Source organism: Lepidochelys kempii, chromosome 24, assembly GCF_965140285.1.
Source record: "Lepidochelys kempii isolate rLepKem1 chromosome 24, rLepKem1.hap1, whole genome shotgun sequence".
NCBI classification, from domain to species: domain Eukaryota; kingdom Metazoa; phylum Chordata; order Testudines; family Cheloniidae; genus Lepidochelys; species Lepidochelys kempii.
This window is the reverse complement of record NC_136403.1, coordinates 14,844,927-14,871,301: the sequence shown is the minus strand read 5'-3', so window position 1 is coordinate 14,871,301 and position 26,375 is coordinate 14,844,927. Positions and strand designations below refer to the sequence as shown.

The 26,375-nt window shown below is 46.3% G+C and overlaps 1 protein-coding gene across 1 annotated transcript; it reads left to right on the top strand.

The window, feature by feature from the left end:
* The first annotated feature begins 2,079 nt into the window (after positions 1-2,079).
* On the top strand, positions 2,080-15,881 carry LOC140902943 (trypsin-3). Its single transcript, XM_073323526.2, has 7 exons — positions 2,080-2,107; positions 2,777-2,866; positions 9,949-10,123; positions 13,231-13,484; positions 14,587-14,723; positions 15,137-15,262; positions 15,738-15,881. Exons 1-7 carry the CDS (start codon positions 2,080-2,082, stop codon positions 15,879-15,881), a joined length of 954 nt encoding a protein of 317 aa, XP_073179627.1.
* The last annotated feature ends 10,494 nt before the right edge of the window (positions 15,882-26,375 follow it).

Genomic DNA, 26,375 nt, shown 5'->3' with positions numbered 1-26,375 from the left:
TAACCGGAATGTGTCTATCTTTAATTTCCAGCCACTGGTTCTTGTTCTCTTTCTTTCACGAGCCCATCAGTACCTGTGATTTTCTTCTCGTGAAGATATGTACACACCGTGACCAAGTCACCTCTGGCTCTGCTTTTTGATCAGTGGAACAAATCTAGCTCTCTCCCTCGTGCATGGTGTAGGCGGGGTTTATGCTAAAAAATGAGGTCAACCCAATTACAGTAACTCGTCACTTAAAGTCGTCCCGGTTAACATTGTTGTTACCTTGCTGATCAATCAGGGAACATGCTCGTTTAAAGTTGCACAGTGCTCCCTTCTAAGACCTGCTTTGTCCACCATTGCAGCTAACTGTGGGGTGGGGGGCAGGGGCTTGGAACCAGGGTGGACCGGCAGCCCCCCTGTCAGCTGCCCGCTCCCCTAAGTTCCTGTGCAGCAGCCGCCCATCAGGCTCCCAATTGCCGGCAGTTCAGCCGTCCCTGCCCACACGGCCCTGTGCTGCCCCTGCCCTCTGCCGGGGAGCTAATAGAAAAGGTGGGCTAATAGAAACACGACAGGGCTCAGGGCGGAGGGAGCTTCCTGGCAGCAGCTCCTGCAGTCCCAGCTTGCTGATTAACTTAACAAGGTAGTGTACTTACGAGTGGGGTCAGGATACTTAAAGGGGAAATCTCTCTCACACACACAGGTTGTGTCTCTCTGTCTGCCATGCTGTCTCCCCTCCCTTCGTTCTGAGTGTGAGGCTACATTAACTACGTGTTGACCCTTGGGGGCTGAGCCGAGTGCGAGTTCATCATTTAGCAGTAAGGCATTCCCCGGGAACCACCCCACCCTCTGACTCCACCGCCTCAACCAAGCTTCACAATCATCATTGCTGTGTACAGTATTAAATTGTTTGTTTAAAACTTATACTGTGTGTGTGTGTATGTAGGTAGATAGATAGATAGATAGATAGATAGATAGTCTTTTGTCTGGCAAAAAAAAAATTTCCCTGGAACCTAACCCCCCCATTTACATTAATTCTTATGGGGAAATTGGATTTGCTTAACATCGTTTCGCTTAAAGTTGTGTTTTTCAGGAACAGAACGACCACGTAAAGTGAGGAGTTACTGTCTGTCGTTCAGGGATGTGTGAAAAATCCACAACGCCGAGTGAGGTAGTGAAGCCAACCTAACCCTCCATGTAGACAGCTCTAGGTTGATGGAAGAATTCTCCCATCTACCTAGCTCCTGCATTTCGGGGAGATGGATTGACTATGCCAATGGGCTGACCCCTCGCTGGAGCATTTCAAGTGTAGACAAGCCATCAGGCCCTTCTTCCCCCCAAGTCCTTGTGGCTCATCTCTGCCCCCCCTCTCCGATTCTCCACCTCCTTTTTTCCCCCTTGTCCTCATGCAAGGAGACAGAGCAGAAGGTTCAGGGAGTCGCTTTCGGCAATGGAGAAGGAGCCGTTCCAAGGGTTAAATCCTGCCGGTTTCCCCTGCAGAGGACAGAGGCGGGAACAAAGGCTGGCTTGTTCCTGGGACTCCCTGGGATCCAACCTACTGAAGGCAGGAGCATGAGGGCGGAGGGAGCCACCTGGCTGTCAACACATAGGGCAGTTCCCCAAATACGGCAATCACGTTGACTCACAGGGACAGCCCATTTCCCTGCCATAAAAAGTGGCCCATCCCTGAGGATCCTGAGCTCTGTCCAAGACACAACCGCCGGAGCCTCTTCCGCTCCCGAGGGCCCCACACCAGGAGCTCCAGGTGAAGCAGGGCCAGTCCAGCTCCTGTTGTCGGGATGCCTGGCTGGGGGGTGGCTGGATGGGTTATGGTGGCAGGGTGGAAAGGAGATAGCTGTGGTTTGGAAACTGATGTAGGGTGGTGCCTTGGAGCATTTCACTGTTATTGGGGTGATTATGGGCTGCCAGGGCATCACTCCATTATTGGGAGGATTATGGGGCATCTCTCAGCTTTCAGGGGACAATAGGGTAACATGTGGGTATTGTTTTGTTATTGGGGATGATAATGGGGTGCCAAGGAGCACTGCTGTATTATTGGGGGGATTATAGGGAATGGCAAGGGGCACTCAACGAAGACAGATGGCTTGGTACTTCGGCTGCTCAGCTGGTACATCTCTGGTCTGCCGCTGCCTCCGCCTCCCTGTAGGACCTTGGCCTAATCGCTTAGTTTCCCCATCTGTACAATGGGGATTGTAGTTCTGCCCTGCTCACCAACAAATTGTGGGGATAAATAGGGTAAAGATTGGGAAGTGCTTGGATACTACTGTAATGGGGGCCAGATAGCACCTTAGATCTATTAATTTCTCTGTTATTAAGCTGGTTATGGGGAGTTTTCCCTCCTCTGTTATTGGGGTGACATGTTAGAAGGGGAACTAGTAGGAGAGGGGTGAGCTCAGTCCAGCTCATGGAAATCTTTGTCATCTGGCTTGAGATTTAGTTCCCCCAACAGATCAGATCTTTCCATGGAACTTGTCCCTGGGGGCGACTGGGACCGGGTGAAAGTGGAAGATGCAGCTGAGTTGGGGGAGACTGGGCCCCCATTGCCAACAGATGATCACAGTGCATTTCCCCTCCCCATGTCGGGCAGTGCTATCATCTCCTGGTACAGGCAGGGCAGCCGAGGTGCAGAGAAACCACTTGCTCATGGGAGCCTGTGGAAGAACAGGGACTCAAGCCTGGCTTTACTGAATCCTAAGCGTGCACCTTCCCTGCGAGGCATCCGTCGTCCTCTAGATGCCCATGGCCAACGATTTCCTTTCTATCTCTTTCCCTGCAGCAAAGCCAGTGACTCCGACGACCGTATCCATTGCCACAACTGCCATGGAGCTGCTGGTCATCGCAATGCTGGTAGTCGGGGCAGCCACAGGTAGGAAAAAGAATCACGCAAGAAGCCAAAGTTGGGTTGGGTGAGAAGGTTCTGCAGTTTCACTGCAGGCCCTTTTTTGACAGTTTTAATCATTTGTATTGAGGTAAAGCCTAGAAATGCCAGTCACTGACCAACCTCCTGCTCTCCTGAGCATGCGTACACCAAGCCTGGGAGAATTTTCACGAGAACAGCAAAAGGCACCACCCTGACCCCAGGGCTATTCCTTTGCAAAATTTCAAGTCCCTGCTATCAAGGCACGAGAGCACTTCAAAAAGTGGTTGGAGAATTGTTTGAACATTGCAGAAATGACCTATCATTCCTGAACCTCATTCTTGGAAATGGCTGAAACTGGATCTTTCCAGAGGACGTTCAGAGAGCATGCGTGGAAAATCTCAGCTTGAAGAGTTAAAGTTTGATAGAAGAGTTTCAGCCACTGAAAACAGGGTTTGATCATGTAAAGTGTTAGGTAACCAATGCCACCTACAATAGATTATCATCCCTGCCTGAGCAAGCTGGTTTGATATGTAAATTTTGCCTACCCAAATATTCAGCTCAAGCAAATTGTACACATCATCAGCAGAGAACACCAGCTGGCCTGCGACTATCCAATCAAAAAAACAAATAATTATTTCTGCTCCTCCCACCCTAAATAATTTGACTTAAAAAAAAAAAGTAATTGAAACCTGAAACATTCTGATCTGGAAACGCTGCCGCAATGCTTCATGGGAGTTGTAGTATGGGTGCTTGAGGCTCCCATCCTTCTTTACTGGCAACCTCTTTGGTCAGACTACATCTCCCATGATACACCACTCATGGAGAGGGAAGGTGATGGTATTATGGGAGTCTCTGGCTGTGACGCATCATGGGAGATGTAGTCCTTCTGTGTTGCATGGCTTATAGAGGAAAATGGGGCACCAAACTGCAGCACTGCAGAAGCATGCCAACAGTATTTCCAAATAAAAAAAATAAAAAATTTCCACAGGAATTGAAAAACTTTGTTTTGTTGAAACCCTGATTGTCCATTAAAACAGTTTCTATCCATCCCTGCTGATGATGCCCTGGCTAGCTCGTCTGCAGGGATAAGATCCAGGACCCAATGTGTAAAACCACGAGCCTTTCCTCTCTAATGAAAATATCCGGTTCCATGCACCTATAGATTTGTGAGTGCAGTTGGGCAGGAACTAGAATCTTCTGTGAGACATTCTGTGATTTTGAAATTTATTTTCATTCCAAATCAGAACTACACCAACAAATTTTGACATTTTCAGATGAAATTTTCAAAAAAATACTTCTGATCAATTAAAATGTTTAATTTTGATACACTTGAGGTGTTTAGTTCCAATTTTTAATTTGTAAGGAATTAAAATAAATTAAATAAGGTTGTAAAATAGCTAAACAAATTGTCATTTCAAAATGAAAATTGAAACGTTCCATTCTGATCATGTCCATTTCTTTCCAAAGAAGATCTCGTTGAAATAGACATGTTGCCTGTGAAATGTCTCCATTTTGACAAAATGGCATTTTCTGTAGGAAAAAACTGTTCCATTGGAAATTTTCCAACCAGCTGTACTCCTGAGCTTCTATCCTCTGGTGTAGCTATTAGGTAGGGACTCTGGGCTAGTGTGGCATGCACTAGATATGCCAATTTTTGTGGGGAAAATCGCTTGATGACATCTGTGAGAACACAGCGCATAGGATAATAGTGCTGCTGTTGGATGTGCAATGGAAGTGGACCATGAATGGTGAATCTAAAGAACTGAAAAGACTATTGGACTATGCAGCTCAGCTACAATATTCTGCCTTTTTTTTTTTTTTTTGCAATATTTGCAAAATGGGCTAGGGCAAAGACTGCAGCTGGAGATATGTATCATTAGCATCCAGAGTCTTCACAGACGCAGTCTCCAAATGCATACCACTTGAGAAAGAAAGTCTGGGAAATCTTACTTGGTCTTGAAGCTTCTCCCAGCTGTGTCTATGGATCATTCATGATCGAAATAACCTATTTCAAAGCTGAGTGCCATCTCAAATCCCAGCTCAAATCACGTTTCAGAATTATGATTCCACTGTTGAATTTGTATCAGGAAGTCAAATAATTGTGGGATGATGTTTTTTCCAAGATCTAAATGAGACCCGTCAAGGCCAGGCTCCAGAAGCCAACTCCAAGGTTGACTTCCACATCAACCTACTCAAATGGTGTGTCACCTCACATGTGGGATATGTGATCAAGTGCAACTGCAGAGATACTGGAGTCCATGATGAATACTCTACATTCTGGATGGAAAACACATTTCATGCCTAAACATTATGCCATATTGTCAGGGTTCCGTCCCCATTCTGAACTCTAGGGTACAGATGTGGGGACCCACATGAAAGATCCCCTAAGCTTATTTCTACCAGCTTAGGTTAAAAACTTCCCCAAGGCACAAATATCTATTTGTCCTTGGACTGAGGTATGCTGTCACCACCAGTGATTTAGACAAAGAATCAGGGAAAGGACCACTTGGAGTTCCTATTCCCACAAAATATCCCCCCAAGCCATACCCCTTTGCCTGGGGAGGCTTGAAAAATAAACAAGGTGAGCACAAACGAGACCCTTGGGTTTGTAGGACACTAAAAACCCAAAGGTTTCAGAGTAGCAGCCATGTTAGTCTGTATTCGCAAAAAGAAAAGGAGGACTTGTGGCACCTTAGAGACTAACCAATTTATTTGAGCATAAGCTTTCATGAGCTACAGCTCACTTCATCGGATGCATAAAGTGGAAAGTACAGCGAGGAGGTTTTATACATACACACAGACCATGAAAAATATACATTGTAAGGAGAGTGATCACTTAAGATGAGCTATTACCAGCAGGAGGGTCGGGTGGGGGGAGAGAAAACCTTTTGAAGTGATAATCAAGGTGGGCCATTTACAGCACATTTCCAGGAGTTATCAAGAACGTCTGAGGAACAGTGCGGGGGGTGGAAGGGGGGAAGGAATAAACAAGGGGAAATAGTTTCACTTAGTATAATGACTCAACCACTCCCAGTCTCTATTCAAGCCTAAGTTAATTGTATCCAATTTGCAAATTAATTCCAATTCAGCAATCTCTCGTTGGAGTCTGTTTTCGAAGTTTTTTGTTGAAGGATAGTCACTTTGAGATCAGAAATCGAGTGTCCAGAGAGATTGAAGTGTTCTCCGACTGGTTTATGAATGTTATAATTCTTGACATCTGATTTGTGTCCATTTATTCTCTTACATTCTTAAACTATTTCCCCTTGTTTATTCCTCCCTCCCCCCCCCCACTGTTCCTCAGGTGTTCTTGTTCACTCCTGGAAATGTGCTGGAAATGGCCCATCTTGATTATCACTTCAAAAGGTTTTCTCTCCCCCCACCCCACTCTCCTGCTGGTAATAGCTCATCTTAAGTGATCACTCTCCTTACAATGTATATTTTTTCATGGTCTGTGTGTATGTATAAAATCTCCTCACTGTACTTTCCACTTTATGCATCCGATGAAGTGAGCTGTAGCTCATGAAAGCTTATACTCTAATAAATTGGTTAGTCTCTAAGGTGCCACAAGTATTCCTGTTCTTTTTTAAAAAACACAAACAGATTCTTAAAAAACAGAACTTTATTATAAAGAAAAAAAAAAAGTAAAAGAAGCACCTCTGTAAAATCAGGACGGAAGGTAATTTTACAGAACAATCAGATTAAAAACACAGAGGATTTCCCTCTAGGCAAAATTTAAAAGTTACAAAAACCAGGATAAACCTCCATCTAGCACAGGGAAAATTCACAAGCTAAACAAAAGATAAACTAATGCATTTCCTTGCTTTACTTACAATTTTCGTAATCCAGATGTTTAGTTCAAGTAGGGCTTTGGGAGATGTATTTTCCCTGTCCTGATTCCTCACTGACTCGGAGAGAACCAACAAAGAGAACAAAGCAAAAACCTTCCCCCACAGATTTGAAAGTATCTTCTCCCCTTATTGGTCCTTTTGGTCAGGTGCCAACCAGGTTACCTGAGCTTCTTAACCCTTTACAGGTAAGGAGGGATTTTATGATACCCTTAGCTGTATGTTTATGACACATATAAGCCTGCAGTGATGGATAATGTTCTCCTCAAAGGGAAGCATGTTAAGCTTCCATTTATCCTCAGGGGAAAAAAACAGGATCTTAAATTTCATTCATGAAGGACACATAGGCATGGGAAATTGCCAAAGGAACGAGCAAATCTAAGTCAATGGTGAGTATATGTTAAAGATTCCCAATCCACAGACGTTCTGAGCATGTTAGACTGGTTCCTTACCAACAGGGAGAAATCGGTAGCAACTCTTGAGATGGAAGGCAGTTTGGGGAGAAGTCATCACGAAAAGAAAAATTTCATGACACGAAAGAAAGGAAGGAGTGAGGGCAGCAGACTAAGGAGAATGGACTTCAAAAAAGTAGACTTTAAGAAGCTCAGTGAACTGGTACGTAAGATCCCATGAGAAGAAAATCTAAGGGACGAAGGAGTTCAGGAGACTAGGCTGTTTCTCAAGGAGATAATATTAAAGGCACAATTGCAAAACTATCCCAGTGAGCAGGAAAGATAGGAAGCATAGTAAGGGACCAGTCAGGCTCCATGAGGAGCAATGTAATGACCTGAAAATCAGAAAGGAGTTCTACAAAAAATTGGAAATATTGACAAATTGTTAAGGAGGAGAACAAAAGAATAGCACAAGTATGTAGGGACAAAATCAGCATATTTAAGGCACAAAATGAGTTAGCAAGGGATATAAAAAGCAATAGGAAGAGGTTCTTTAAATACATGGGGAGCAAGAGAAAGAGGAAGGAAAGTGGAGGTCCTCTACTCAGCAGGGAAGGAGAGCTAGTAACTCATGACATCAAGAAAACTGAGCTGTTTAATGCCTATTTTGCTTCAGTCTTCACTAAAAAGGTTAATGGAGACCAGATACTCAACACAATTAATATTATCAACCAGGGGGAATAAACTCAAGCCAAAACAAGGAAAGAACAGGTTAAAGAATATTTAGCTAAGTTAGATGTATTCAAGACAGCAGGGCCTGATGAAATTCACCCTTGGATACTTAAGAAATTAGCTGAAGCACTCTCAGAACCATTAGCAATTATCTTTGAGCACTCCTGGAGGACAGGTGAGGTCCCAGGAGACTGGAGAAGGGCAAACATAATTCCTCTCTTTAAAAAGGGGAACAAAGATGACCCAGAAAATTCCAGACCAGGTAGCCTAACTTTGATACCTGAAAAGATACTGCAACAAATTATTGAACCCAAAAAAAACAATCCATTTGTAAGCCCCTGGAAGACAATAGGGCTATATGGAATAGCCAGCATGGATTTGTCAAGAATGAATTGTGCCAAATCAACCTAATTTCCTTCTTTAAAAGGGTTACTGGCCTATTAGATGGGAGAAAGTAGTGGATGAACTATATCTTTATTTTAGAAAGGCTTTTGACACAGACCCCCATGACATCCCCATAAGCAAGCTAGAACAATGTGGTCTAGATGAAATTACTAGAAGGTGGGTGCGCAACTGGTTGAAAGACCATACTCAAAGAGTAGTTATCAATGGTTCACTGTCAAACTGTGGGGGTGGTGTATCTAGTCATGTCCCACAGGGCTCAGTCCTGGGTCTGGTACTATTCAATATTTTAATTAATGATTTGGATAATGAGTGGAGAGTATGCTGATAAATTTATGGGTGACACCAAGCTGAGAGGGGTTGCAAGCACTTTGGAGGACAGGATTAGATTTCAAAATGACCTTGACATATTGGAGAATTGGTCTGAAATTCGTATGAAATTCAGTAAAGACAACTACAAAGTAGTTTTCAGAAGGAAAAATCAAATGCGCAAAATGGGGAATAACTGGCTAGGTGACAGCACTGCTGAAAAGGATCGGGGGGTGACAGTGGAGCACTAATGGAATACGAGTCAGCAGTGTGATGCAGCTATGAAAAAGCCCAATGTCATTCTGGAGTATATGAACAGGGGAGTGCCATATGAAAGACATGGGAGGTAATTGTTCCGCTCTACTTGGCACTGGTGAGGCCTCAGTTGGAGAAATGTGTCCACTTCTGGGCAACCACACTTTAGTAAAGACGTGGACAAATTGAAAGAGTCTGGAGGAGAGCAACAACAATGATCAGAGGTTTAGGAAACCTGACCCGCGAGAAAAGGTTAAAATAACTGGGCATGTTTAGTCTTGAGAAAGGAAGACTGAGGTCGGACCTAAGAACAATCTTCACACATGTTCAAGGCTGTTATCAAGAGGCCGGTGATCAATTGATCTCCATATCTGCTGAAGGAAGGACAAGAAGCAATGGGCTTAATCTGCAGCAAGACAGATCTAGGGTAGATATTAGGAAAAACTTCCTAACTCTCAGGATAGTTAAGCTCTGGAATCAGCTTCCAAGGAACCCCCATCACTGGAAGTTTTTAAGACCAGGTTGGACAAACACCTGTCGGGGATGGTCTAGGTTTTTTGTGGGGGTCCTGCCACAGTGCAGGGGATTGGACTTGACGACCTCTGGAGATCTCTTCCAGTCCCATATATCTATGACACTGCGATCTTGTCAAAACCAAAAGGTTCTGATCAACCTCAAATGGGTTCCCCCCCCGCACTAGAATTTGTTTCATGGGAAATATTGGGGGCACACTTGGCCCCTATCCCTGGCAGCCGAAGCTGCCACCTCCTCAGCTGGGCTTTCGCTCAGGCAGCGACCCAGAGTGGCTGGCATGAGAAGCAGCTGGTCCCGCCCCTTCCGCTCCCCACCCGGGATGGGGGCCGAGCATGCCAGGGGGCAGGCGCATCAAGGAAGAACGGAGCCTCTCTCCCTCCCTCCTGGCAGGCCAAGCAGAAATCTTGGGGGGAGGGCGCTTGACCCCGCACGCCCCCCTACATGTTGCCTATGAATACATCCCTATCTCTACTGCAAATACCTCTCCGGGTACAACCTCGGATCGCCTTGGGCGAGTGAGCGAGTGGCGGCTCATGGTCATCCTGCCATGGGCCAATCCGTAGGGACATGGCTGCTGCCCACCCCACCCCCTGCCCTGCTTTCAGCTGACGTTTGCCACTCTCCATTGCAGCCCCAGACCCCCAGGGACACCGGGTCATCGGAGGGAGAGACTGTATCACTGGCTCCCGTCCCTACCAGGTGGCTCTCCTGAGGAATGGCCGCATCTACTGCGGCGGTAGCCTGATAGCCCCGAAGTGGGTGCTGACTGCTGCGCACTGCCGCTTACGGAGCACGTAAGTCAATGCAGGGGTGGAGGGAGAGAGGGTGATGCATGGGAATAACGCATGGCCCCAGTCCTTATCTTCCTCCTTGGTGTCCCCCTTCTGTACCCAGGTCTCCCTCTGCACCCCCGAATCCCCAGCCCCGTAGTCCTCCCTTCTTTTTCCAGCCCGCAAATCGTGTTTGTGGCTCCTCTCTGCACCCTCTGCGGTTTTCCAGCATCCTTGTTCAGATGTGCCCACCCCAGCATGGACGCAGCACGCCAGCATCGGTCTCCCCAGCGGCGTGTGCAGAGGGAAACCCACCTCCACACTCGCCAGCGTTAGGCCTTGTAGCATCCCACCAGCGGCTCGTGGGCAGGTGCTCTAGGAGCTGATGGAATGGAGCGGAGCTCCGGGAAATATTTTCCCTTGACTCCAACCTGATGCTCTTGGTTCTCAACGGGGGGGCTCTGCAGCCCGCTGCTGGTTTCACGGGGTCTGCGGCGCCCTGTGGCTGAAGCCCTGAGCCCTGGCGCACCCCGGAGAGCTGAAGCCCTGAACCCTGGCACACCCTGCAGGGCTAAAGCCCCAAGTCTCCCTGTGATGCTCCCCCCTCCCCGGGGTGCAAACTGGAACTGGGGTACTGCTGAGCCCTCTGTTTTACCAGTCTGGGTTCCCTCTCACACTGTGATGTTGTGACAAGCCGCAAGCTGCCAAGCTTGCCCTCACACCAACACCCACAGGCAGGGGTCACACCGATGCTTCCCTGAGTCATAGCAGGGGCCATTAGCCATATCCTAGCTAGAACATCTTCAGGAAGGACCATCAAGTGTGGACAGGCTACTTCCATGGTCCATTGTGAGTTACGCATTCTTTGATGGGCCACTCAACTTGAATAGTCCCTTCACAATGTGCTGGCCAGACTAGAAGCAAACTGCCTTGAGGGTGTTACCCCAGGAGCAAACACATTTGAAATACAGATACATAGTCAATATTCATAACTCCAGATACAAAAATGATACATGCCTACAAACAGGATAATCATATTTAGCAAAGCATACATTTTCCATGGACACTGCACATGACATATGTGGTACAAGATGCATCATAATTATGTCATACCCATATCATAATCATATCACTATGGTGACTATGGGGTGCAAAGTGTCACACACCCCACCCTGCAGCTGAAGACTGGAGCCCTGAATGGAGAGGGGTGGGGGGGCTCCGGAAAATACTCAGTGAGAATTTAATCCCTGGAATGAATCCCTGGTGTTCTGCAGAAGGAGAGTGGCCGAAAAATTGAAAGCGATTCAGGCTGCTTTTTTAGAGCTCTGTAATTACTGCAAATCCTGCAGATAGATCTGTCCTTCCCCTCCCCTCCTTTTCTCCTAACTCTCTTTGTGTGTTAGGATGAAGCTGGTATCTTTGCTGTGTAAGCAGAGTCAGGTTGAGCCCTACCCTGACATCTGGAGGGGAGTTGTGGAAAAGGACTTCAGGAGCTGATCTCGTTGGCATGAGCACACCCACCCCGCCTAGCATGATGGGACTGCTTGCCCAAATGGTCACTTTGGCTGCTGTGGGATCCCCAGTCTCTTTGTTATTGGGGCAGGAGTAATAAAGCGTTGTTATTCTGGTTATGTGAATCAAGGACAGTAGAACTGTACCTGGCATTTTATGACGGAGGGACTTGCCCTCGACTAAGTAGCATTCGGGCCAGGAATCCATAAACTGAGAAAATCCATAAACTGAGAAATATTTCCTCCTCATGTGTGGGACTTTGAGAGTTTGAGAGTCTAAGACAATGTCTTATCACCCACAAGGTGATCCTTCTACTGTCCTTGATTCACATAACCAGGATAACAACCCTTTATTACTCCTGCCCCAATAACAAAGAGACTGGGGATCCCACAGCAGCCAAAGTGACCATATGGGCAAGCAGTCCCATCATGCTAGGCGGGGTGGGTGTGCTCATGCCAACGAGATCAGCCCCTGAAGTCCTTTTCCACAACTCCCCACCAGATGTCAGGGTAGAGCTCAACCTGACTCTGCTTACAGTTGTATTTGGAAAACTAATTAAAACATATAAATAATACGTTAAAAATTGCAATATCGCATGTCGACATTTTCAAAACGTTTCCATTTTCAATTTGAGACTTTTTCTTTCAAACTGCCCTGTTAGTTTATTTTCAGAAATGTCTCATGATGATTGAAATGAAATTTTCTCCCACGACTTTTTGATTCACTGGAAAATTCGAAACTCTTTGACCCAGATTTACTCTTTGCAGTTCTCAGTGCTCCCGCACATTGGTTTAACTTGGTATGAGCACGCCACAGTAACACCAGGACAAGGCAAGAGTAAAAATAACCATGTTAAGAGGGTCCCAAAGGTAGGATGAGCAGATAGCAAGTGTGAAAAACCAGGACACTTTTGTTCAGGGAGGGAGGTAAAGTTACACAAACCTTTTATATTGGGATGATCTCAACATTATTGGAACAACTGGTCAGCCCCACTCAAAAGCCAAGGACAAGGAATTCACGATCTTTGGTGAAAACTGCAGCTTTGATAACATCAAAATGTCCCACAAATTCAGAACGAGTTTACCAAATTGTTCATTTCAGCGTGCAAAACCAGGTGCAAGAAATAGTAGTGTCAGCAACAGTGGCGAAGAATGTGTGGAAGCTCACTATTCAGATGGAGAAAACTAACAAAATGTGCTGTGTACATGTGGCATGAGAACAAAGCATGAGATGTACAGGAACTGGGCCTGGAAATAACCGGACCAACCATAAAGTGCATGATATGTAAAATGGAGGATGCATGCATCAGAATAGGGTTAAACTTGTATATAAAGTAACCAATACTTGTATTCTTTGGATCTGTGGTATGCCCTGTACTCCCCTCCCCGCCCTTGACACAGGACTCTGACCAACTCTGTGAAGTCTAAGTGTATGCCAAGAAAAACACGAGATTGGACGAGACTGGAGTGAAACCGAGTTCTCGGTGAACAAAGTTGATGAGATCTCGGAGACTACCCCAACATCGAAAAATCCATTATTGGCCCAATTCTAGTTGCTTGCCCGATGTGACCTTTGAATTGCCGCCCACTGATCTCTTCCTCTGTCCTCTCTCCATGCAGCTCCCTGCAGGTGCATCTGGGGGATTATAATCTACGAGTGAACGAAGGCACAGAACAGATACGAAGAATCCGCAACTTCTTCGTGCATCCAGAGTATAACTTCCGCCGACATGACAACGACTTCATGCTTCTGGAGTTGGATGCACCAGCTCAACTCAACCGCTACGTGAACACGATCAACCTGGCTACCCGTTGTGCCTCTCCTGGAACACGATGTGTCGTGTCAGGATGGGGCACCATCAGGTCCCCCCAAAGTATGGCATGCTGGGGTGTAGAGGGGAGGGGTTGAGGTTGGGCTCAGCTTGGTGAGGGGGTGGAAGCTCTTTAAGAAGACCTCGTTAATGGGCTGTCAAGGGTTCTTGGCTTCTCCTGGGAGAAATTTTTCAACAGAAATGATTTGTAGTGAGAAATGCAGCTTCGACACCACCAAACTGTCCCACACAGGGGGGAGGGATAGCTCAGTGGTTTGAGCATTGGCCTGCTAAACCCAGGGTTGTGAGTTCAATCCTTGAGGGGGCCATTTGGGATCTGGGGCATAAATTGTGGATTGGTCCTGCTTTGAGCAGGGGGTTGGACTGGATGACCTCCTGAGGTCCCTTCTAACCCTGATATTCTATGATTCTTTTCAGAAAAAAATATTTTGAAAATAGTCAAAACTTTGCATTTGAAAACACGGGGACACAATGGCTTGGGTTTCTTTCTATTCAAAATGTTTCCTTCAGATGTTTCCTTTTGTTTTCAAAACAATTTAAAAACATTACAGACGTGCTTCAGATCACAATGAAATATAGTATAACTTGAAATACTGGATTTAAATAGAAGGATTTGTTTGACCTGAGATGAGGATTTTTTTCTGGCTTTTCTGTTCATCAAAAATTTCCCTTTTTGGAAAAGGAATGTGGCCAGATCCCAGCGGGGATCAATCGGCCATCGCTCCATGGAGTCAATTGGGCCAGATCCCAGCTGGGGTCAATCGGCCGTCGCTCCGTTGGAGTCAATCGGGCCAGATCCCAGCTGGGGTCAATCGGCCGTCGCTCCGTTGGAGTCAATCGGGCCAGATTCCAGCTGGGGTCAATCGGCCGTCGCTCCGTTGGAGTCAATCGGGCCAGATCCCAGCTGGGGTCAATCGGCCGTCGCGCCGTTGGAGTCAATCGGGCCAGATCCCAGCTGGGGTCAATCGGCCGTCGCTCCGTTGGAGTCAATCGGGCCAGATTCCAGTTGGGGTCAATCGGCCGTCGCTCCGTTGGAGTCAATGGGTCTATGCCAGTTTACATCAGTTGAGGATCTTACCCTAAGTTTTCTTCGCTTGCACTGTGTACCCTACCCATGAACTGCTGTTTTTCTGTCGTTGCCCAGATTTGTTCCCAGACGTCATGCGGTGTGCAGATGTCTCTAGCGTCAGCCAGGCCAGGTGCCAGGAAGGCTATGGGGCCAAAATCACGGAGAACATGCTCTGTGCTGGTGTGGAACAGGGCGGCGTAGACTCGTGCCAGGTAAGGGGGCATCCCGGAGAGCGGGGTCGGTGCTGGGTGTCGGAGCTCACACAGCTCAATACTCTTTATCTCCTACGACGTGCAAACCTTTCTCAGCCTGCTCCTGAGGGGCCATCGTCACTCAGGCCCTGGCCCCAGCCAGCCTTCGTGCCCCATGAAAGAGCAGCCGATCTGCCCTCCGGCCACACCGAGCCCTAAGGGCTGGGCTTCATCCAGTTCCTGGGCCTGTCTGATCCCCAGCGCAGGTGTAAGAAGCTCAGACCACCTGAACCCATTTCTGCTCTTAAACCCTTCCTGTGTCTGTGTGTGTGCCTGCCGCCCCCTGCTGGAGGGGATGGGCCCTGCTCTGTGTGTGTGTGTGGGCGCTGGGGGCATGGCTGCATTTTGCTCATTGTGCCATGTTGTCTCCGCAGGGGGATTCAGGAGGCCCACTGGTCTGCAACGGGCAGCTGCAAGGCGTGGTCTCCTGGGGGTCCGCTGTCTGTGCCCAGCCGGGACGGCCCGGGGTCTACGCCAATGTCTGCAAAGCAGTCCAGTGGGTGAGGAACACCATAGGGAGGAGGTGCCCCATATTGGACTGAGAGCTCACAGCACGTCCCGCCTGCCACAATAATCCACCAAACACACGCCCCAGCCACGCCTCTCCTCATCTTGCCGCGGCACCCAGGGAGTGCTGATCTGGGTCAGACTAGGATGGGGGCACTGTGGTGGGACCAGCCCAAAGCAGCCAATGGTTATGAGCCAGGCCTAACCAAATCCTGAGACTGGGTTAAAAATGTGGGACTGGTTTAAAAATCATGAATCAGCCTGAAGATTGTGAGATTGCTTTAAAAATCACGAGATCAGCATTAAATGACTGAGACTGCGTTAACAGATCACGAGATTGGCTGAAAAGTCATGAATCAGCCTGAAGTTCACAGGAGTGCGTCAAAAATCGAGAGGTTGTCTTTCAAAATCGTGAGATTGGATTAAAAATTATGAGCCGGGTTTTTAACTGCACTAAATCGCGCCCAGGTCTTTGATCTGGTCTCTTGCATTGGTGTGGGTGGCGTACGTGGGTATAACTGCTCTGACGTCACCAAGTCTGACGTCCCGTGGAGTTCAAGCTTCATCGTGAAGTGCTACAGAAACATAGCTAGAGCAAAGGCCCGCCTGTAGCGTAGACAAACCCTGGGAGTTCATGTTCGGCTGATTATCCACCACAGCCCCCAAATCTTTCTGACAGTCACTGCTTCTCTGGGTGGAGTCCCCCATCCTCTATGTCTGGCGGACATTCTGTGTTCTGAGACAGACGCCATTTACATCCCCACGAGACTCAGGGGAAAACTGCAAGACCTGGCAGTGGTGAGACTCAGCGACCCAAATCTCCCATGAATTTATGAGACGTCTCATGAGGGTGAGTTTGTTTCTTAAAGCCTCGAGTTCCTGAGCCACGTGACTCTGTGAGAATCTGAGCTTTTACTGAAAAAAGTCACTTTCTAGACCTAGGCTTTGGGGAAGGAAAACTGGGGAACTGACCCTTAGAGGCTCCAAAAACAGTGAATAAACAAACCCTAGTGGTTTTGTTTTGTTTTTCACATCTTGTGATTTTTTTAAGCCAATCTCACAATTTTGCATGGGTCCATACTTGCCAATTTTGAACTCTTTGGGTAAGAGATACAGTGGAGTCGCATATTACACTGGGGTTAGGTTCTAAAGTCAGCGTGTAAGGCGAAAATCATGTAAAGTCAAAATTACCCTTGCAAATCCCTTAAATTGCCCATAAAGTACAGTATACTGTACATGGTTTTGTGTCTACAACCCTGTACAGTAATATATATAAATGTACAATGTATACAGTAATGTGCAATATATAATAAAGAGTACATATATATCTGTATGTATATATATATCTTCTTACTATATGTTCCATTCTATGCATCCGATGAAGTGAGCTGTAGCCCATGAAAGCTTATGCTCTAATAAATTGGTCCGTCTCTAAGGTGCCACAAGTCCTCCTGTTCTTTTTTGCGGATACAGACTAACATGCCTGCTACTCTGAAATCTGATCATCTCAATTTCTTTCCAAACAAAATGTTATTGAAATCAACACATTCCCTGTGAAACGTTTCCATTTCAACAAAATGTCGTTTTCTGAAGGAAAACTCTTCCACTGGACATTTTCCAACCATTTTCCAACCTGAGCTTATACCTGTGGTGTAGCTATTAGATAGAGACCCCTTGCTAGTGTGACATGCACTAGATATGCCAACTGTCTTGGGGGAAATTGATTGACAACATCTCTGATAACACAACCCTTAGGATAATATTGCTGCTGCTGGACGTTGAAGGGAAACGGGCCATGGAGGATGAATCTGAACTGAAAACAGTTTGGCCTGTGTTTATCAGCTACAATATTTACTCCTGGGGGAATTCTACACCAAAAAAATAAATAAAAATTCTGCACCAAAAATTAAAAATTCTGCACACAATATTTTAAAATTCTGCGTATTTTATTTGTCAATATAACACAATATAATCACATCAGTTTCAATTATTTTGGTAATTTATTTCAAAATACCTGTCAGCAAGTATGTCTGTAACAAAACAAAACGTATCGGGAGGTCAGAGTCCGAGGCAGGCCCAAGAGCAAACCCAGAGTCGAGTGTTGGGAGGCAGGTTCTGGTTACCAGGAGATCAGAGGTAGGAGCCAAACTTGAGAGCAGAACCAGGGATCAATACCCAGAGTTACGCCTGATAGGGAAAAAAACCCAGAAAACGACCCTATAATCATGTAAAGCTACGCTGCTGTCTTTTTTCTATGCTTATCTGTCCTTTCTACTTTGTTTATGGATAGAAAGAATGTGAACTGTGTGTAACCTGCACTCCCTGCTTTTGGGGAGAGAATTCCTTATACAGATAAGCCTCCATGCTCGTACCTACCCCAGAACTTCAAACAGACTGGGTTAACCGGTTCGAACTGGAAGAGATATCACAATGTATGTTGAACCAAGCTATAAAAGCTCATCCCTGTTCTTTGTTCGGGGCTTCACCATTTTCCTCTGAAAAGGAATTGGTGAGCCCTTCAGCTGTCGTATTTGCTAGCAATAAAGTGCCTCACTTTATCAAAGAGCCAAGACTCTGTGTTTTGTTTGGCTAATACACAAGTCCAGGGAAGGCTACCCTCCTAACCCTAGACGGGAGGGGAACCCTTTTTCCCTAACACGCCGGGTCAGGATACCAGAAAGAGGATGAGGGTGAGGAAGAGGAAGGCACACACTCCACAGCAGGGTGGAAGGTTCAGGGAGTCACTTTCGGCAATGGAGAAGGTGCCGTTCCAAGGACTAAATCCTGCTGGGTTCCCCTGCAGAGGACAGAGGTGGGAACAAAGGCTGGCTTGCTTCCACAGCTCCCCGGGATCCAACCTACTGAAGCCAGGTGTTTGAGGGCAGAGAGAGTCGCCTAGATGCCGATATGTGGGGCAGCTCCCCAGATACGGCAATCACGTTGACTCACAGAGACAGCCTATTTCTCTAGCATATAAAGTGGCCCATCCTGGAGGATTCTTAGTTTTGTCCAAGACATAACCGCTGGAGCTTGTCCTACTCCCGAGGGCCCCCCACCAGGAGCTCCAGGTGAAGCAGGGCCAGTCCAGTCCCTGTGCTTGGGATGCCTGGCTGGGGGCATCAGGGCGCTGGGGTGGAAAGGAGATAGCTGTGGTTTGGGGAGCAACATAGGGTGGTGGCTTGGGGCATCTTGCAGTTATTGGGGTGATTATGGGCTGCCAGTGGGATCACTCTGTTTTCGGGGTATTAATGGGATGAAATGGGGGCTCTGTTTTGTTATTGGAGGTGATTATGAGGGGACATTGCTCTATTATTGGGATGATTATGGGGTGTGACAGGGCATTGCTCTTTATTGGGTGTGACTATCATAGAATCATAGAATATCAGACTTGGAAGGGACCTCAGGAGATCATCTAGTCCAAACCCCTGCTCAAAGCAGGACCAATCCCCAATTTTTTTTGCCCCAGATCCCTAAATGGCCCCCTCAAGGACTGAACTCACAACCCTGGGTTTAGCAGGCCAATGCTCAAACCACTGAGCTATCCCTCCCGCAAATGGTATATGAGGGGGCATTTCTCTGTTATTGGGATGATTATGGGATATGAGGGGCATTGCTGTGTTATTGGGGGTGATTATGGGGTACAAGAGGGCATTGCTCTTTATTGGGGGTGATTATGGGTTACGAGGGGGCATTGCTCTGTTATTGGGGTGATTGTGGGGTGCAACACGGCATTTATCTGTTATTGGGGATGATTATGGTGTCCTAAGGTGCATTGCTCTGTTATTGGGGGGATTATGGGGTGGAATGAGGCACTCAGTGAAGATGGATGGCTTGGCAGTGTGGCTGCTCAGCTGGCACTTGGAAGACATGGCTTCTAATCTCTGATCTGCTGCTGCATCCCTGTCGGACCTTGGCCCAATCGCTTAGCCTCTCTGTGCCTCAGTTTCTCACTCTCTACAATGGGGATCATAGCACTGCCCGGCCTCACCTGTGGGGATAAATAAGGTAAAAATTGGGAGGTGCTCGGATACTACTGTAATGGGGGCCAGATACCACCTGAGATCTATTAATTTCTCTGTTATTAAGCTGGTCGTGGGCTTTCGCCCTCCTCTGTTACTGTTAGAAGGAAAACTAGGGGGAGAGGGGTGGGCTCAGGCCAGCTCATGGAAATCTTTGTCATCTGGCTTGACTTTTAGTTCTCTCCCCATCCCTGCCAACAGATCAGATCTTTTCATGGAACATGCCCCTGGGGGTCACTTGGACCAGGCTGAAGTGGAAGATGGAGCTGAGTTGGGGGAGACTGGGCCCCCATTGCCAGCAGATGATCACAGTGCGTTTCCCCTCCCCAAGTCGGGCAGTGCTATCATCCTCCTAGTACAGGCGGGGCAGCCAAGGTGCAGAGAAACCGCTTGCTCATGGGAGTTTGTGGAAGAACAGAGACTCAAGACTGACTTTCCTGAATCCTAAGTGTGCACCTTCCCCACGAGGCATCCATCCTCCTCAAGATGCCAGTGGCCAACGATTCCCTTTTGATCTCTTTCCCTGCAGTAAAGCCAGTGACTCCGACGACTGTATCCAACCACCATGGAGCTGCTGATCATCGCAATGCTGGTTGTCGGGGCAGCAGCAGGTAGGCAAAAGAGTCAAGCGAGAAGCCAAAGTTGGGTTGGGTGAGAAGGTTCTGCAGTTTCACCACAGGCCCTTCCAGGAATGTCTCAGAGATGTTGCTTAAGACAGGTTCCTGCTCATGAAGAGCGAAGTTCCTGGCAGTCCCATTATCAGTTCCACAAGTTGCAAAAGGGAATTAATGCATTCAGGCCTCAGCTCTGATTATTCTTTATTGTTTGACGAGCAGGCAGGGAGCCATGATTTCACAATTTGTTTGCGTCCTGAATCATGGCAGAAGGAAAGGGAGGGTGGTGAAGCACTGGAATGGGTTACCTAGGGAGGTGGTGGAATCTCCATCTGTCAAGGTTTTTTCCCCACTCTGTACTCTAGGGTACAGATGTGGGGACCTGCATGAAAGACCCCCTAAGCTTATTCTTACCAGTTTAGGTTAAAACTTCCCCAAGGTACAAACTTTGCCTTGTCCTTGAATAGTATGCTGCCACTACCAAGAGTTTTAAACAAAGAACAGGGAAAGAGACCACTTGGAGATGCCTTCCCCAAAAATATCCCCTCCCAAAGCCCTACACCCCCTTTCCTGGGGAAGGCTTGATAATAATCCTCACCAATTGGTGAACACAGACCCAAACCCTTGGATTTTAAGAACAATGAAAAATCAATCAGGTTCTTAAAAGAAGAATTTTAATTAAAGAAAAGGTAAAAGAATCACCTCTGTAAAATCAGGATGGTAAATACCTTACAGATTCAAATCAGATTCAAACACAGAGAATCCCTCTAGGCAAAACTTTAAGTTACAAAAAGACACAAAAACAGGAATATACATTCCCTCCAGCACAGCTTATTTTACAAGCCATTAAACAAAAGAAAATCTAAAGAAAACTCTTCCACTGGACATTTTCCAACCATTTTCCAACCTGAGCTTATACCTGTGGTGTAGCTATTAGATAGAGACCCCGTGCTAGTGTGACATGCACTAGATATGCCAACTGTCTTGGGGGAAATTGATTGACAACATCTCTGATAACACAACCCTTGGGATAATATTGCTGCTGCTGGATGTTGAAGGGAAACGGGCCATGGAGGATGAATCTGAACTGAAAACAGTTTGGCCTGTGTTTATCAGCTACAATATTTACTCCTGGGGGAATTCTACACCAAAAAAAATATAAAAATTCTGCACCAAAAACAAAACAAAACAAAAAACAGATAAAAAACAGACGAACAACAGACAAAAAACAGACAAAAAACAGACAAACAACAAAACAAAACAGACAACAAAAAAGATTCAGGAAATGTCTTTTTGTCAAATAGATTCCTTCCAAGCCATATAAATACAGATCTTTGAGTAATTCATTTAAACTACAATATAGAACCATATTTCCTGCCCCCCCCCCCACTCAGAAGCAGTGCAACGGCTTGGGGGAGTCAGGGATAACGGAGGAACTGAAGGAGAGGGAAGGAGCCTGCAAGTGAACGTGTAAGGCAGCGTTTCCCAAACTGTGTTCTGCACGATGTGAATAGGGGTTCCATGAAAGAATCGTAATTAAAAAAAGGGTCTTGCACTTGATTTTTGTACTACTTTTAGATGCACTTTCCAGTTAGAAATGGCTAGTTCAAGATATTTTAAATTTCTATTTCTATATTTTGCAAAATATAATTTTACAGTACTGTATTTTTAATTACGGGGGTTATTACAGGGGGTCGTCAGGGCTTGATGTCAGTCCAAGAGACGGAGGTGACGGAGAGCTTGGGTGACAGAGAGCGAGTTGTAGATGAAGTGGTTGGCTCTGGTTCAGCTTGAGAAGTTGATCACGTAGGCTCATTTGTTGCTGGTTGTTTTTCCTTGAAAAACATGGTGATCAGCAACTGTCGCTGTTGTCTCTTGAGCTGGTCAAACATTTCTTGATATGATCTCAAATCGTCCGTAATACTACGTGTGATTTTAAGGCTTCGTTCCATAGAGGGATCGTATTCAGAAATTAAATCATTCAAGTGTTTTGCTGCTTGGAACACTTCAGCAAATTTATGAAGGTTCCAACTTGCTGGCTCTTCCTGTTTGTTGTCATCTTCTTCATCTTCTGTCGACGATTTTATCAGTTCCTCTAACTCTTCCTTAGTCAATGTTTCTCTATGGCTCTCAATTAATTCTTCAATTTCTTCCTCAAGGGTGTCGACGAAGCCATCATCACCCACTTGCCTGGCCACCTGAACAATGCGTTTCACTTCTTTGTCAATGGTCAAGAAACCCTTAAAATCATTCACACATTCTTTCCATAGGTTTCGCCAACATGCATTGACTGTTTCAGGCTTGATTGCATCCATTGCCTGTTTAATATAAGTGATGCAATGAGCAGTGTTGAAAGACTTCCAACACTCCATCACATTAAGATTGGGATCAGCATCTATAGTGCTACGTATCCGTGAGAACATAGGCCTTGTGTACGTGGCCTTGAAACAGCGAATCAGGCCTTGGTCGAGAGGTTGGAGGATGGAGGTGGTATTGGGGGGGAGAAAGTCGACTTCAATGTCGTTATGCCCAAACTGGAGTGCCGCAGGGTGGCCAGAAGCATTTCTACGATCAGCAACACTTTAAAGTCAAGTCCTTTCTCTTGGAGGTACTGCTTGACCTCCGGAATGAAACACTTGTGGAACCAAACCAGAAATAATGCTGCCCTTTGCCCTTTTTAAAAACCAAGCCTTTTTATTTGATTGCCAGAACACAGGCAGGAGATCTTTGTTCTTGCCTTTTAGGGCACGGGGATTTGCAGCCCTGCAGAGCCAGCCCGGCTTTATTAAATGCCCAGCCGCATTGCCACAAAACAACACAGTCACACGGTCTTTAGCTGCTTTGAAGCCAGGGGCTTGTCTTTCTGATTTCGAAGTGTGGTTGGGCATTTTTTTCCAGAAGAGCCCAGTCTCATCAGCATTAAAAACTTGTTCTGGAAGATAGCCCTTTTCTTCTGTGATTTTCTTTAATTGTTCAGGGTAGACTTTTGCTGCCTCTTCATTGGCAGATGCAGCTTCACCAGGAGTCGGCACGTTTTTGAGGTCGAAGCGGTTCCTAAAACTGTTAAGCCAACCTTGGCTGGCTTTGAATTCCTTCTCATCAGAAGGCTGTCCCTCTTCAGCGGGAGGTTTGAACAGAGCATAGAGGCTAAGAGCCTTTTTCGCACCGTGTTGCCATCGATAGGCACATGTTTACGGTTCATGTCTTCCCGCCATAAGTTTAATGCCTTTTCAGTCTTCACTAAAGTCTTACCACGCACCTGGCTTGTCACCTGAGCAGTTACTGGAGCACTTGATGCTACGGCTTAACGAATTTCTCTCTCTTGAATCTTGATGGCATGGATGCTAGATGGGTTGCGGCCATATTCACGTGCCACGTTGGAGACTTACATATCGTCTCTCAATAAGTCCAACACAGCCAGTTTTTCCTCCAGCGTTGGAACAGATCGCTGTTTCTTCAGCTGAGCACCAGATGAAGTAGTTGGCTTGCGTTTAGGGGCCATGTTGTACGAAAAATATGTATCTTTAAACACTAGAATCACACTCAGCGTGGCGAGATGCTCACACTATGAGAGGCACGTGGGAACTGAGACTGACTGAGGGAACAGCAGATTCACGTCTCCCATCTCATGCTCACTCCGGGGCATACGCTCATTGAGTGGAATGGTGGGCGGAACCGCCCGCACTATTTACAGGCATCTTGTTATTTTTCTTTTTTTTTTGCTGAGCCCGTATAGTTGAATTCGCGTAAGTTAAATGCGCGGATGATGCAACTCACCTGTACTAGTGACAAGGGGTGGAAAAAGCGCTGACTGATCCTAGAGAAGAAACTGTGACAGAGGAGAGATTGACAAAGGGTGAGACAGTTTATGCTCATAAACCACACCTGGTTGGAAAATAAGGCTCCCAGTCCATGTTGAAACGTTATGTTTCTTTAATGAAAGCATGTCATTTCTATAATCCTGCATCTTGGCCAGGGGTTAGACAGGAGGCCCCTTGCGGTGACTTCTAAGCCTCTGATACTACGATACTGTGATAATGTCAAAACCCTTTAACGCCAAGTGTGTACATAACAGAAGCACCCAAAAGAGGACAGGTGTTTAGAAATGTGTCACCTTTTCTAGCACACTCAGCGGAAGAGGGCTCAGGGAACAAACCAGAATCTTTAGCCTGCTTCTTTGAACATTAATCTGATCCTGAATAAGTAATGTACGATGTACTATGTTAAAGTTCTATTGTAACTTTGCCTTAATAAAATGTTTCAGAAAAGCAAAAACAAATGTTTCGTGTCAGCATTGTCATTTTGAGTATTTGAGTTTTGACTTTGATATTACATTAAACTATGAAATCTAAGATCCTGGGGGAAACTTTCTAACTCTAAGCAGAGTTTAGCACTGGAAGAGGTTACCTGGGATGGCGGTGAAATCTTCATCGTTGGAGGTGTTTAAGAACAGGTTACAGAGTAGCAGCCGTGTTAGTCTGTATTTGCGAAAAGAACAGGAGGACTTGTGGCAGCTTAGAGACTAACCAATTTATTTGAGCATAAGCTTTCGTGAGCTACAGCTCACTTCATCGGATGTTCTTTTTAAGAACAGGTTAGACATTCACCTGTCTGGGATGGTCTAAGTGTACCAAATGCTGCCTCAGCGCGGGGCAGGGACTTCACTAAATGATCTTTCAAGGTCCCTTCCATCCCTACATTTCTATGATTTTATGGATAGCATAGAATACAGGGGGATGGGTAGGTGGGTGGATGGATGAATGAATGGATGAGTGGGTGGAGGGGTGATAGGGTGGGCGGATAGATGGATCCTGCATGGACATGATGTAGAAATAGTTTGGTCACATTTGAGATCTCTTCCATCCCAACAGTTCTGTGGTTGTATCGACTATATAGAATATAGAATATTAAATATATTATTAAAATTAATATTTTAATGTCACATAAAGGCCTAGAAGAAATCAATCAAAATGATCGAGTCAAAACAAATATTAGAACCTTATTGAAAAGAATTGTTTTCACATCACCAAAACAAGACGATCATTTTGGCTTTTTCCCATCAAAAATATCAAAATTGACACTGACAATTCGGCAGATAACGGATTCTTCTGTTCACTGGCAATTTTGGAACAAAAAAATCATTTGGGGTCAACCAAAACATTTTGTTTGACCTGCAACTAAACATTTCATTTGGACGTTGAATATTTATAAACATTTTAATTTTTTTAAAATAAAAGTTAAAGGATATTTCTAAACAAAAAGTCATTGGGAAGTGAAAACTGGGAAATGTTTTGTTTGGAAATTTTTGAAACAAAATATTTTGATTTTTTTGGAGTATTATTTTTTCAGCTAAACAATTCAGCAAAACTGACATGATAGTCTTCCATGAAATGGTAGCCAGTTACTGCTGGTGGACCTGCAGGTGGCCAATAAATCCAATCTGGGATCCACGGATTCCACCACAGTGGGGCAGACGGTTCCCAGTGGAAGGGGCGGATCTGGATTATTGAGTCGGGCTGCACGGCATTCTTTCCTCCTTTCCCATTTCGCCATTTCCTGTTGTCTTCCTTGGGTCTCGTAACGGTGGGATCCTTCCCACAAGGTCCTTCTCCATTTCAGTCGGTGAAGGGCTTGGGTTTCCCATAACCCCTCAATGGCAGAGCAGGCGGACGAAGAGACAATTTCTCTCAATTTCTATGATGGCAGATGAAGGGTATAGTAGGATGGCAATCTCCTCTCACCTCGGTTTCCTGGCATTTGGATGGACCGCATGGACCCTGGTGTGCAAGGGGGGGGAGGGATAGCTCAGTGGTTTGAGCATTGGCCTGCTAAACCCAGGGTTGTGAGTTCAATCCTTGAGGGGGCCATTTAGGGATCTGGGGCAAAAATTGGGGATTGGTCCTGCTTTGAGCAGGGGGTTGGACTAGATGACCTCCTGAGGTCCCTTCCAACCCTGATATTCTATGATTCTATGATTCTATGATCTCCACACAGGGGCACTGGAACAGGCAGGGCCAAGGGGCCATGGCCCTCCCAGTTTTTACTGCCATTGTGGGGCATTTTCCTGGTTTATACAGGTCCCCGGTGAGATGGGCTAGTGAAAGGATCTGAGTCCTCGCTCCCACTTCCTTTCCCCAGAGGCCTGCCTGACCTCCAGGGCTCCCCTTCCATCTCCTGTGTGGCAGAGTCCTCATAACTCCAACAGGGCTGGGCCCAGGATTCCTGGGGGGGCTCCACCCCCAACCTTGTCGTGGTCACTTAGGGTGTCCCCACTCTGGGGTGCTCTCTGCACACTGGTGCTTCCCTGACCCCCTGATCATTACATACAGGTCAAAGCAAAGACTATTTATTACACAGCAACCAATTAAAAAAATTAAGGGAAAAATGGGAAAGGTGAAAGGAAAACCCGTCACGCCGCTCTGTGGCACGGGGACGTCACAGCCAGCCTCTCTGGGATGTCAGGGCAGTTCAGC